Genomic DNA, 11296 nt, shown 5'->3' on the forward strand with positions numbered 1-11296 from the left:
AGACTGGCTTCTGGGCTGGGCTGGAGGCGGTGGCCTCCTCCAGTTTTATCTCCTGGCACAAGAGGAGGCTGAGGCTCGGGCTTACCCAGCACCGACGGTCCTGTTCTGCCAGAAGCAGGCCCCCGGCCAGAGTGAGCCAGAGAGGCAGCCTCAGCACGCCTCAGCTGTTGAGGCCTCCAAAGGTGCTCTGAGGAAATAAAATTCCCCTGAACCAGGAAGACAGTTAAGTTGGGCCAATATGCAAAGAATTGTGTAGATTCTTCCCCACAAGTCCCTGGCATACTGCGGTGTAGTTAAATGACGCAAGACACAGGTCTGGTTTGCGAATCGAAAGTTTTATATGATTCAACAAAAAATGTTACACACACATATTCATTTAAATAAGTCAAAGTCTATGACATAAAACATAATTCTGAAACATTTAAAATTTTATTACTGAAAACTACTTCAAAGGCTCAAAGTCAAAAGATCAAGCAAAACTGCTTAGGCGATAAAGTGCACTGGGGGGCCTGCTGCGCTCTGCCTGACACCCCGCGGCGGCGGCAGGGACCCCATATGGAAACAAGCCCCGAGGGCTCTGGTTCTTAGAAGAGTATTTTTTGGACAGAAACTGTTCCCCAGCTTACAATCTTTCAATCGACAAACAGAAGGCAAAAAAGAGCTGATGACAGAAGGCATTTCTAATTCTAATCAGGCGACGAAATGTGAATGTGAGTCATGTGGAACACACCTCGGTCTTCAGAAGCAGCGCTGCTCGGACAAGGGAGCGCTCTCTGGAGAAGTAACGGACACTCGAAGGCCTGTGCCCGCCAAGGGGACACGAGGACGACTCCCACTATTCTGCATAATCAAAAAAAAATCCCAATCTGTTGCCATTTTTTTCTAGCACACACATGGTTAGACTGCTCAGCTGATCTTCGCAGAGAGGAAAGGCGGGGTGCGGGGAAAGGAGCTATATACACACACTGAACCGGGGCTCCTTGCATCCGCGTTACGCTAAGACGGGGAAGCCTCCTACCAGCCACCAGCACGCAGAGACAACTATGCCAACCAGCTGACACATTAGAGCACGGGCATGAGCACCAGGTCACACACAGCGTGTGACCAGGTGAGGGTGCATCAGACTAAAAGACCTGAACAAAGGCCTACCTGTACTCACTCACTCTCCCCTTACCACCATTTTAATAAAGGTAAATGCCAACCATGAAGAGGCAAAGCCAGAATCTAAGTCCTCCAGGCCCGCACCGTCTCCACCACGTTGCCGCCTGGACGCCCAGCCCCTGCCCAGGACCTGCCTGGCCTCCAACCAGGCAGGATGGGCACCGGGTGGCTCCCGAGGGGGTCCAGGGTCTCCTCCCTATGTAGACAGCACCACACCCCATTCTAGGTCATTTTCCTTTGCTGCTTCCTTCTGGTGAAGCGAACCCAAGGGCAGTGGAGGCCCACAGCCACACGGAGAACTGAGTGTGAGGGGGCGTGCTGGACAGACATGCAGGACGCCGGGGAGAGGCCTCCAGTCAGCAAGATCTTATTCTCCAGAAGTCACCTGATCCACAAAATACTACAGATAAGGCCGTAGCAAAGCAGTTGGCAGATGGCCGAGCCGGACTAAGTGCTCACACTCTTTTTTGAGGTACAACCAGAAAACCGTGACGTTTGCTCTCAGCAGAAAAATGGCCCCCAAAGACACAGGCACTCGAGTTCCACCCAAGTCCCTGCTCCCAGGTACCTGTGAACATTCCAGGTTCCCCTCTGGGCACAGCCCTCACGATCACACCGCGCTCTGCTCTACTTAACTGCACCTGGCACGCCGCAGGCGACAGTGCAGGAGGACAGCTGCCGGGAATTCCTCTTGAAAATGTTAAGAAGCCGCCACCCCCGTTTCTTTAAGAGACCCCTACTCAGCCAGTTCTGATTCTAAAAAAACCCTCATCTCACAAACTTGTGACTTTACTTTTTTGACTGAATGACACATCAAGCTGACTAAAAGCAAGATTACTATAAAAACATTATCAGACCGTGAAAAGAAGATTGTAAAATCTATCTAGAAATTGGTGATGCAAGCACCAACAATGTATTTTTATAAAAAACAGTATAAAAATCAGTACCCTGTCTCATTTCTACAAAACATGAATAGAAAGGTTGTAAAAACCCAGATTTTGTAAACTTTATTGCCGCAATGTCTGCCTCAATGCTGGTGATTTAGAGGATCAAATTTCCTTCCGTTACCTTCAAACTCCTGAAGCTACAGAAGACACAGGGCAGGGTCCTAACCGAAAAAGAAAAGTAACACACTCTCATCAGAACCAGCTCTCCCTTCCCCAGCCCCCAAGACATCGTCCTTGATTGTGGAGAGGGCACCATCCATTCTACTCCCGCAGGCTTTAAAAAATTCCCAAGCAGCTCCTCGGCAGACCTTTCAGGAGGCGGCGGGCGTGCTGGCCAGGGCACCTCCAGGCTTCTCTGCTGACGCGATTCTGTTCAGTTTGCCCACCTCGGCCTGCCAGCCAGGGATCTTCTTGGTCGTCATGTGGCGCCGGGCGTGCTTGGTCAGGTGGTCGCTGCGCATGAAGCGCCGGTCACACACCGGGCACACGAACTTCTTCTCGCCCGTGTGGGTTCTGCGGTGGCGCGAGAGTTCATCCGAACGAGCAAATTTTTTATCACAGCCATCCCAGCTGCAGCTGAAAGGCTTCTCTCCTAGAAGACGAGAAACCACATTTTAAAGAAAATACAAATGCTCAGCTCCTCATCTGACAAGTTAATTCATGTCCTTCAAAAATTTTACTCATTGAAATCTAAGTAATAATATCCCGTTACTCTGGCGCCCGGGTGCCCGGAAGTCAAGAATTCCTCCAAGTCAAGAATTCCTCCAAGATGCCTTTCTTCCTACCACACCTAACGGGGTATGTCCCCGCCCGTGGATGCCCAAGTACTATTTTCAAAAGGATTTTTAAGTAAAAACCACCTACTGTTACAGCTCAGGTAGGAAGATTCTTGCAGGAAAAATATTCGTTCCTGCAGTTCACGAAGCTGCAGTCTACAAACTCTCTCCCAGGCCCTGGAAGGCCCCCTCAGACCCACTGATTCCCCCTCACTTCTGACCACACTGGCCTTCAGCTACAAAATGGGTCCCAATCCTAACAGCCACCTGCTGTTACCAGCTTTACATGTCGCTGTCACAGTTTCACAGACCGGCAGGCACCAGTCCAGGTCCTCCTGCAGCTGCGGGGCGCCTGCTCCCCACATGTTCTAGAATAACCCCAGGCCCTCCATGATTATGAAGGTTTTTCAGATCCAAAGAAAAATGGCCACATCTCCACCTTCTCCGGTGTCCTTGTGCTTCCCTCCCCACCCACAGGTGCCAAGAGCTTCCACCCGGCCCGGGATCTGATGTTGCCCAGGTCCAGCTGCTTGGGGCTCACCGGTGTGGGTGCGGAGATGGGCCTTAAGGTGGGAGCTTTTGAAGTACGTTTTCCGGCAGCCTGGAAAGTTGCAGACATAGTTCCTCCTTCGCGAAAAGTCTACCTGAGGGGCATAGTGTTGACCCGAGGCGATGAAGACAGGTGCAGGGGCGAGGGGCAGTAACTTGGGGCTTCCAGCAGTCAGCATGCTGGGTGGGCAGGCGGCGGGCGGGGGGAGGGCGCCCTGGGGCAGCAGCAGCATCACGGTTCCCTGAGGCACGGAGGGTCCCACGAACAGAGGCTGGGGCCCTGGCGCAGCCTGGGGGAGGATGGGTTTAACAGTCCCTGCAGACACCGGGGGTGGGGGTCTCAGGAAAGTTGGTAACATGCCACTTCGCCCAGTCACGGGGATCATTTGGCAAAGGACGGGGGGACTAGGGACAGGGACAGAAACTAGAGGAGTGGTTTTTCTCGCCAAGTCATTGTCATGATTCTTTGGTAAGCAGGTCTGTGCCGCAGGGGGCCACCCTGGCTGTTGGCCTTTGTCGGCAGGGGTCCGGCTGCCAGGCTGGTGCGAGTAAGGCCGGCGGGACACCACGTTGGCAGCGAGCATGCTGTCGGCGCGTGTGGCATGCGAAGCCTCAGCCGGCCCCAGGAGCCGTGCTCCTCCCTCTCTGGAGCCTGACAGCTGGTCCTCCTGAGCCAGAGAAGTGGGGGTGTGGGGCGGAGCGGGACTCCCTGCGGTGTGGCGGATGACACTTGTCACCACGGCCCTGCAGGAGGGACCGGGCGCTGACGCCAGCAGCTCGGGCTTCACACCGGGCAGGCCCCTTTCTGCCCCCCTGCCCAGCACTCGGGAAGTCCCGGCAGAGGTGGGGGTGTTGGCCGAGCCCCCAGGTGCTTTGGACTCAGTCATTTGGGAAGAGACAAGCACCCCTGGCGATGGCTCCGCGAGATCCGGGCTCTGAGGAGGAGTCATGCACTTAAAACAAAAACAAAAACAAAAAACCACCGTGTGAAAGACTGTGTTGGTCAAGCTTTAAATAAATTTACTTTGATCTGTTACTCCCACTGCCTTTAAACGGCATCTGGAAAAGCCTAGCCTGCGCCATGTCACACACCCAGCAGACATCAAGGCCTCAAGGCTATGCCCTGACCTTTCCTTTCTGGCTTCTCCACACTTCTGACTCCCTCAAACCCGCTCACGCCCAGACCAAGGCCGGCAGCAGCGCTCAAGCCACTCCAGGGCGCAGCTCCCGGACCACGCAGCAAGACGCCAAACGCAGACTCAAAGTAAGAGCTTTTTGTGGGTGTTTCACATTCTCCAAGAAAACCTCCGCTTCTCAGGGGTAACCTTCTGGGTGCAAGGTGAGCCCTGACAGGACCGTCCCCCAAGGCCATGCTCTCATTAGAAACTAGGGGTGCAGAGACCTCTGCACTGCGCCCTGCAGTTCCATTAACTCCCAAGCCCCGTGTGGAGAAGCCAGCAGCCAATAGCACGGGACGGCTCAGCAGCCAGGACACTACCTGCCCCCCCCAACCCCTGCTTCCCCCAGGTCACCCTGCCCAGCTCCCTAGTGCACCTGGGCCACGCGATGCTACTCACTGAGGGGCTGGGTGAGTGGGGTGGCTCCTCTACCCCATCCCCATCCCGCACAGGGTCCCTGGCCCTCACCCCACACCCCCTGGTTCCCAGGGGCAAGGACACTGACTTGCTCAAGTCTGCCCGCAGGTGTCACCCCATGTTCCCAAGGCTGTAGGCGGGGCTTGGCTGCTTTAGAGAAAGCGAGGAGCCCCAGGGACCTCAAGAGGGGAGGCGTGGAACCCGCCCAGCCGCCCCACCCCCAGACTGGCCTGCAGACCCCCGACCCCTCACCAGCGTCGCTAGAGAGTGGAAGTCCCTCGGGAGCTCCGTGGCCACCGCCTCCACGTACACGGCGCCATCGCCGGCGTCAGAGACCGGGGTGAGGGGCCTGACCCGCAGCAGCTCCCCCTTCTGCGAGCGCTGGCCCCAGGAGCTCATGCACACCAGCGCCTCCACCGCCTCCATGTCGGTCTGCTCCAGGACGCTGCACGCCGACCGCTCGCTGTCGTGCCGCTGCCGCTCCAGGATGGACTCGCATATGTCCATGATGTCCACCTGCGGCCACACCGCACGGCTCGTGAGCGGGCGCGCGCGGCGGCTGCGGGGCCGAGGTCTAGAGCCGCAAGCAGCGGCCCGGGACACCCCGATTCTTCCAAAGATCAAACCACCTTTCCCCTGGCGACTGACCGCGCCCGCCGGGGCCCACGGGCGCTCCACCCCCACCGGCACCCAGCCCGAAGCGGGAGGAGGCGGGAACGCCCACCGCTCCCCAAAGGAGTCGCGCCCACCAACCCCTCGGTCCCGCCGGGTCCCCCCCAGGGCCCCAACTCACCGACGCCCGGGCCCGGCTTCTGTGCGCCCCGCGAGGGAACGGAACGGGGCGCGCGGCCAACCAGCGAGCCGGAGCCGGGACCGGAACGCCAGGCTCGGCCGCGCCTCCGGGCTCCCGGGCCCCTCTCGGCGCCTCGACGGCCGGTCCCAGGTCTGGCCCGGACCCGCCGCGCCGCCAGGGCCGCAGAGGCCCCGCCCCAGCACGTGCGCCTTCCCGCCAGCCTCGCCCCGCCCCGCGGCCCTCGCCCCGCCCCCAGCCCCGCCCCGCGCGAGTCTTCACCCTGCCCGCGCAGCCCTTGCCCCGCCCCCACCTTGCCCCGCCCCTCACCTCGCCCCGCGCAGCTCTTGCCCCGCCCCTCGCCTATTCCCGCGTCAGCCTTTGCCCCGCCCCCTGGCCTTGCCCCGCCCCCGGTGCCGCCCCTTGCCAGCCTTTATCCCGCCCGTCCTCGCCCCGCCCCGGAGAGCGGCCTTCCCGCCAGCTTTGCCGCGCCCCCGCCCCGCCCCGCCCCGCGCCTCGGCCGAGCCCAGTGACGTCATGGCTGGAAATAGCCGCGGCCGGCGGGCGGGGCGGGGCGGCGGGGCGGGGCGGGGCGGGGCGGGGCGCCGGGCGCGCGGGCGGGGCGCCGGGCGCGCGGGGGCGGGGCGCCAGGAGCGCGGGACAAAGCCGCGCGCGCGCGCAGCGAGGCACACGCCCCCTGCCCGCCCCGCGCCGCCGCCCCGCCCCGCCCCGGCCCCCGCCCGGGCCCCCAGCGCGGCGGCCGCGGCGCGCCCCCGCCCGCCCCCGCCGCCCCCCGCCCGCCCCCGCCGGCCCCGGCCCGTCCCCGGCCCGCCCCGCCGGCGGCCGCCCCGCGCTCACGGACGGGGCTACTCACCGCGCGCGCGTCGCCCGGGCCCGCCGAGCCCGGCGCGTGCATGGTGCCGGCGGCCGGGGCAACAAAGCGGCCGCAGGACGGGGCGCGGGCACGGCCGCGGCGGCACGTGCGAGGCGGGCGGCGGCGACCCGGAGCTTCAGCGGCCGGCGCGCGCCTCCGCCCGCCCGCGCGGCTCTGCCCGGCGCGGCCTCGCGGAGCGGAGGGGCGGGGCGGCGCGGAGGGAGCGGCCGCGGGGCGGGGCGCGACGGACCAAAATACGCCGCGCCCCGCGGGGCGGGGCTGGGCCCCGCCGGCCAATCCGTGCCGCGCTCGTGCGCGGCCGGCCAATGGGCGCCGCGGGGGCCCGCGTGATCGGAGCCTGGCCGCGGCGTGATCCGCAGGGCGGGAGGCGGCACGTGTTGTGGCCGGCGAGGGGGCGGGGCCTGAGACCCTGGAAAGTGGGGGAAAGGTCGCGGCGGGGCGGCGGGCGGCGGGCGGGCGGGGGCCGCGGCCGCCGGGAAGTCCCTGGGCGGGGCGCCGCGCTTAAAGGGGCCGTCCCGCCCCCGCCCGCGCGGCCGGCCGAGGGGGGCGGCGCGCTGGGTGGCGCGCGCGGAGACCTCAGCCGGCGCTTTGCGGGCCTGTCTTAATCCTCTTCAGGCCGCCGCTGGCTGTTAGGTGCGTGTCCCGCCTCCAGGCGACCGTCCTGCATCCCGTGCACTGCGGGCCTGGCTGCCGGGCCTGCGTCGCCTGCGGCTGCTCCCCACGCCCCGCTGGGGCGCCCCTTCCACTCTCCCCATGAGGGAGGCGGGAGACGATCATGACCTGCAAGGGGCGTGGTGGAGCCGGCCAGGGCTCCCCGAGCCAGCAGCGGGGTCACCTCCTCCAGGAAGCCCTCCGGGGTGCTATTGGCCCCGGCTGTGCCACTGCGCTCCCCTCCTCGCGCGCCGCCGCCCGTGGCTCTGGGGTGGCTCGCACCTTCCGCAGCTGCAAGGTCTTCAGCGGGGACCGGCCGCGTTTACCTGTGTCCCCGCAGCCCGCGTGGGACAGCTCCTCCCCCGTCCACGCGGCCCTCTCTGAGCTCTGCGATGGCACAAGGGACAGTCCAGACCTGCAGACCCGACTGGCCCTGGGCAGTGGCCGTGCGTGAAGGACCCTTGCTGGGGCTGCCCCGGAGCCGGCAGCGCGGGTCTGTGCCAGCCGGGCAGCCCAGGGTGCGGTCAGAGAGCAACTGACCGCGCTGGCCACGTGGTCTTCACGGGCCGGGGGTGGGCCGGGCGGTCAGGGCCAGTTTCTCTCACCTCATCTTCGCAAGGGCCTCCTGCACGCACCTTCGTGGCCTGCCGCTTCTCTGTTTCTTTAGCTGCTTGCTGGAGGGCTCCTCACCAGGAGCGCTGCCAGGGTAGGGTGCTTGTCTGGGTCTAGGTGAACCCCGGCACCCGCTCCTGGAGGACTCACGGGCCCAGGGAGTGGAGGGGCTCCAGCACTCTCGCCCCCCACCACCCGGACATCCTGAAGATACTGCGCATTGGGTGTTCCGGAATCTGAACCCATATTCTACCCAAATCTGGATTGCTTGCCCCAGGGAAGGTACCACCAGCTACCCTGGCCCTGCACCCAGAAATCTGAGTCACCTTTGACCTTTCCCCTTCCTGCACTTATCTCCTTTAGCAGTGGGCAGTGGGCATCCTCACTCCTAACGCTCCAGGGCTCCTGGCCCCTTCCCTGGGGTGCTGGCCATGGCTGGAGGAGCACAAGGTGTGCCAGAGAGTTGAGGCACAGGTCTCAAACCAAGTCGGTTTTTTTTTTTTAAGATTTATTTTTATTTATACAAGGTATAGGCCAGAGGTGTGGGGGGTGAGAGGATTCATCAGAGACAGAGTGGGGAGCAGAACAGGCAGACTGACTGAAATACACTGCGGAGGGGAGCAGCGGGCGAGACAGGAGAGGTCTGCCGCGCCATGTGGGTAGCTCCCTGGCCCGGGATCAAACTTGTGCTGCAGAGGCTGGTGATAGTTTGATAGCAAGAAGGCTTAACCCCTGCACCACCAGGGAGGCCCGCAAGTCATTGTTATTTTGGGGGGAGGAAATTGCCTGGCGAGTCCACACAGAACCCCTTGCTCAGGAGAGAGATGCTAGTGATACTTGTGGAACGCATTGGGATTAAAGGAGGCGCGTTTCAGCAGACACAGGTTTATTAAAACCCTGACAACTGTGCAGGGAGCTGGCGCCTCATCCCTTAGAAACCTCTGACTTCAGCCCCATCTTACAGGTGAAGACACAGAGGAGCAGAGGGAGGCAGGACCACCCTCGCATGCACCCCCAGTACTTCCTTCTCCCGCTTGGAAAACAGGCATTAAGAACACAGGTGAGTTCCTGTGAGCGGACCTGGGCGGGGTAGGGGTAGTGCCCCCCCAGGACAGAGGGGCCGTGGGTTCTGCCCCTCCCTGGAGGGTGAGTGGCTTTGTCCTGCTGTCATGGCGGATGCTGCCCTCCCACCTCCCGCCCGCCCCCAGCGCCCTCCTTGCTGCTGCTGGTGTGTCTCCAGCTGCCGCTCGCCCTCTGCACGCGCACTTTGTCTGCAACTTTACGAGCGGAGACTTGGTCAGCCGCCGGGCTCCGCAGAGGGGCAGGGGGTGGCCCCAGGCAGCGCTTGCCAAAGGCCAGTCCGAGGGTGGGAGCGGGCACAGCGGCCCCTGGAGGCTCCTCCCAGAGCCGGGGCTGGGCGGGGCTGCCTGGGGTGTGGGAAGGAGAGCCAGCTCAGGGCCCGTTCTGGGGGCCACAGCTGGGCGAGACCGACCCTGCCTTTTGGGCCCCACCCTTGGGCAGGAGAGGCTGAGCCCGGACACAGCAACGTGGCCCACGCTGGGGCTGAACTGGAGGCTCGAGGTGCGGAGGAGGAGGGGCGCCAGCTACAGTGACCGTGGGCTGGAGGGAGGGTGGCTCCCCGGGGAGGTCCCGGGAGCCGGTGGCTTCCCCTGGGGGGTCATGCAAACTGGGAGCTGGTGACAGGCACGGTGGGAGGCGGCCCTCCGAGAGTGGAGGTGACACTGGATTTCCTTGTGGGTGACCATCCTGGGCGCACACCATCGCTGCCCAGGGATTCAGAATAAAGCTGGGAAGGACCTACTACTGGGTCCACTCGGGCAGCATCAGGACTTTCTGGAGGGCACGTTAGGACACACCCCCTACGTCTACCCCCAGCTGATGACTCAGAGGGCATCTGATGGGATCTGAGAATCTGCATTTCTGATGAGTTCCCAGAGGTAGTCTGCACCCGCGGTCCAGGGACTGCTGGAGGTACTGCTGACCCACTCCAGCCCTCATTTTGTGGGAAGAAGAACAGGCCTGGAGCACAGACAGACCCGTCCACATCACGGTGTATGTGTAGAAGGCGTTGGCACCCGCCTCCAGGCTGACCGCCCCGAGCCTCCACCCCATTGCAGTCACCGGCCGCCCCTGGATGGATGCCCAGGACCACTGTCCGCAGAAGAAAGCCTACGGGGCCAGTGTGGCACTGGGCAGCAGCACAGACTACCTGCTGGTCTGGAGGCCGCCCTCCAGGCGTCCCCGTGGCTGTGCAGCCTGTCTCCTGGCTGGCTGCCTGTCACTGGTGAGCTGCCAGCTGGCTCCCCCAGTGACCCACTGCACACTGGCACCAGCCCAGAGGGGCAACGGCCAGCTGGGGCCGCTGCTCTGGGCCTGGGCAGTGTGGCTGGTGGAGAAGCACCCTGATGCTAACCAGTCAACAGGGGACCCTGAGTTTCTGGGGCCTCAAGGTTGCACTGTCTCTGGAGTCCTGGGCAGTTCTCGGCAGGGTAGGTGCCCACCATGCCCCCGACTGCATTCCTGCACCTGGCAGCCCATTTTAGCAGCCTCCTCGCCCAGGGAAGCCCCTCTCCTTGTCTAAGATGCCCGTGCTGTCTCCCAGAGCTGTGTGCCAGAAGCTGTCATGATGCAGACCCAGCTGACACCCCCATTCCAGCGTACACGGGCACATTGCAGAGTGGGGTTCGGTGGGGTTTGGTTCCAAACTGCAGTAGAGCAAATGTTGCAGCAGTGAGTCACAGAGTTTTTGGCTTCCCGGTCAGTGCATATAAAAGTTCTATTTAAATTATCCTGTAATCTGGGCCTCCCCAGTGGCACAGCGGTTGAGCGCTGGGCTGCGAAGCTGTCCGCAGCCTCTGCAGCGCCGGTTCAATCCCCGGCCACTGGGGAGGGTCCCACATGGCGTGCAGACCTCTCCTGCCTCACCCGCTACTCCCCTCAGCAGTGTATTTCATCAGTCTGCCTGTTCTGCTCCCCGCTCTGGCTCTGGTGAATTCTCTCACTCTCCCGTGCTTCTGAACTGTACCCCAGTTCTTGTATAAATAAATAAGTAAATCTTTAAAAAAAAGTTATCCTGTGATCTATCATGTGCGGGGATGACAGTGTATCTGGAAAAGTGCACGCCGTAATTCTCTGCGACAGACGCAAAGCAAGGAGGGGTCTGCAGGCTTCCTGGACGCAGGGTGGCCACATGCTTTGGTTTGTGAAAAGGCGATGCCTGAACAGCAGAGTAAGAGAGGAGCTGAGAACAGCGGGTGCCTGTGCGCCACCCAGGAAGCGTCGAGCCGGCCAGGCGCTCG

The 11296-nt window shown here is 62.3% G+C and overlaps 1 protein-coding gene and 1 long non-coding RNA gene across 3 annotated transcripts; one reads left to right on the forward strand and one right to left on the reverse strand.

Annotated features, from left to right (window-relative positions):
• Positions 1–283: 283 nt before the first annotated feature.
• Positions 284–6734, reverse strand: KLF11 (KLF transcription factor 11). The gene is made up of 4 exons (XM_037528534.2): positions 6693–6734; positions 5281–5544; positions 3426–4386; positions 284–2700 (listed from the first exon to the last, which is right to left on the reverse strand). Exons 1-4 carry the CDS (start codon positions 6732–6734, stop codon positions 2420–2422), a joined length of 1548 nt encoding a protein of 515 aa, XP_037384431.1. The 3' UTR covers positions 284–2419.
• A 554-nt stretch (positions 6735–7288) lies between these two features.
• LOC119258774 (uncharacterized) lies at positions 7289–11038 on the forward strand. Of its 2 annotated transcripts, none has more exons than XR_008554379.1 (4): positions 7289–7346; positions 8941–9036; positions 9498–9557; positions 9873–11038. It is a non-coding gene; the product is annotated as an uncharacterized LOC119258774 (long non-coding RNA). The 2 variants fall into 2 exon arrangements; XR_005128327.2 differs by lacking the exon at positions 7289–7346 and adding an exon at positions 7922–8258.
• Positions 11039–11296: the final 258 nt, after the last annotated feature.

This window comes from Talpa occidentalis, unplaced genomic scaffold (assembly GCF_014898055.3).
Source record: "Talpa occidentalis isolate TD23 unplaced genomic scaffold, MPIMG_talOcc4v2.1 talOcc4.5, whole genome shotgun sequence".
In the NCBI taxonomy this organism is placed as follows: Eukaryota; Metazoa; Chordata; class Mammalia; order Eulipotyphla; family Talpidae; genus Talpa; species Talpa occidentalis.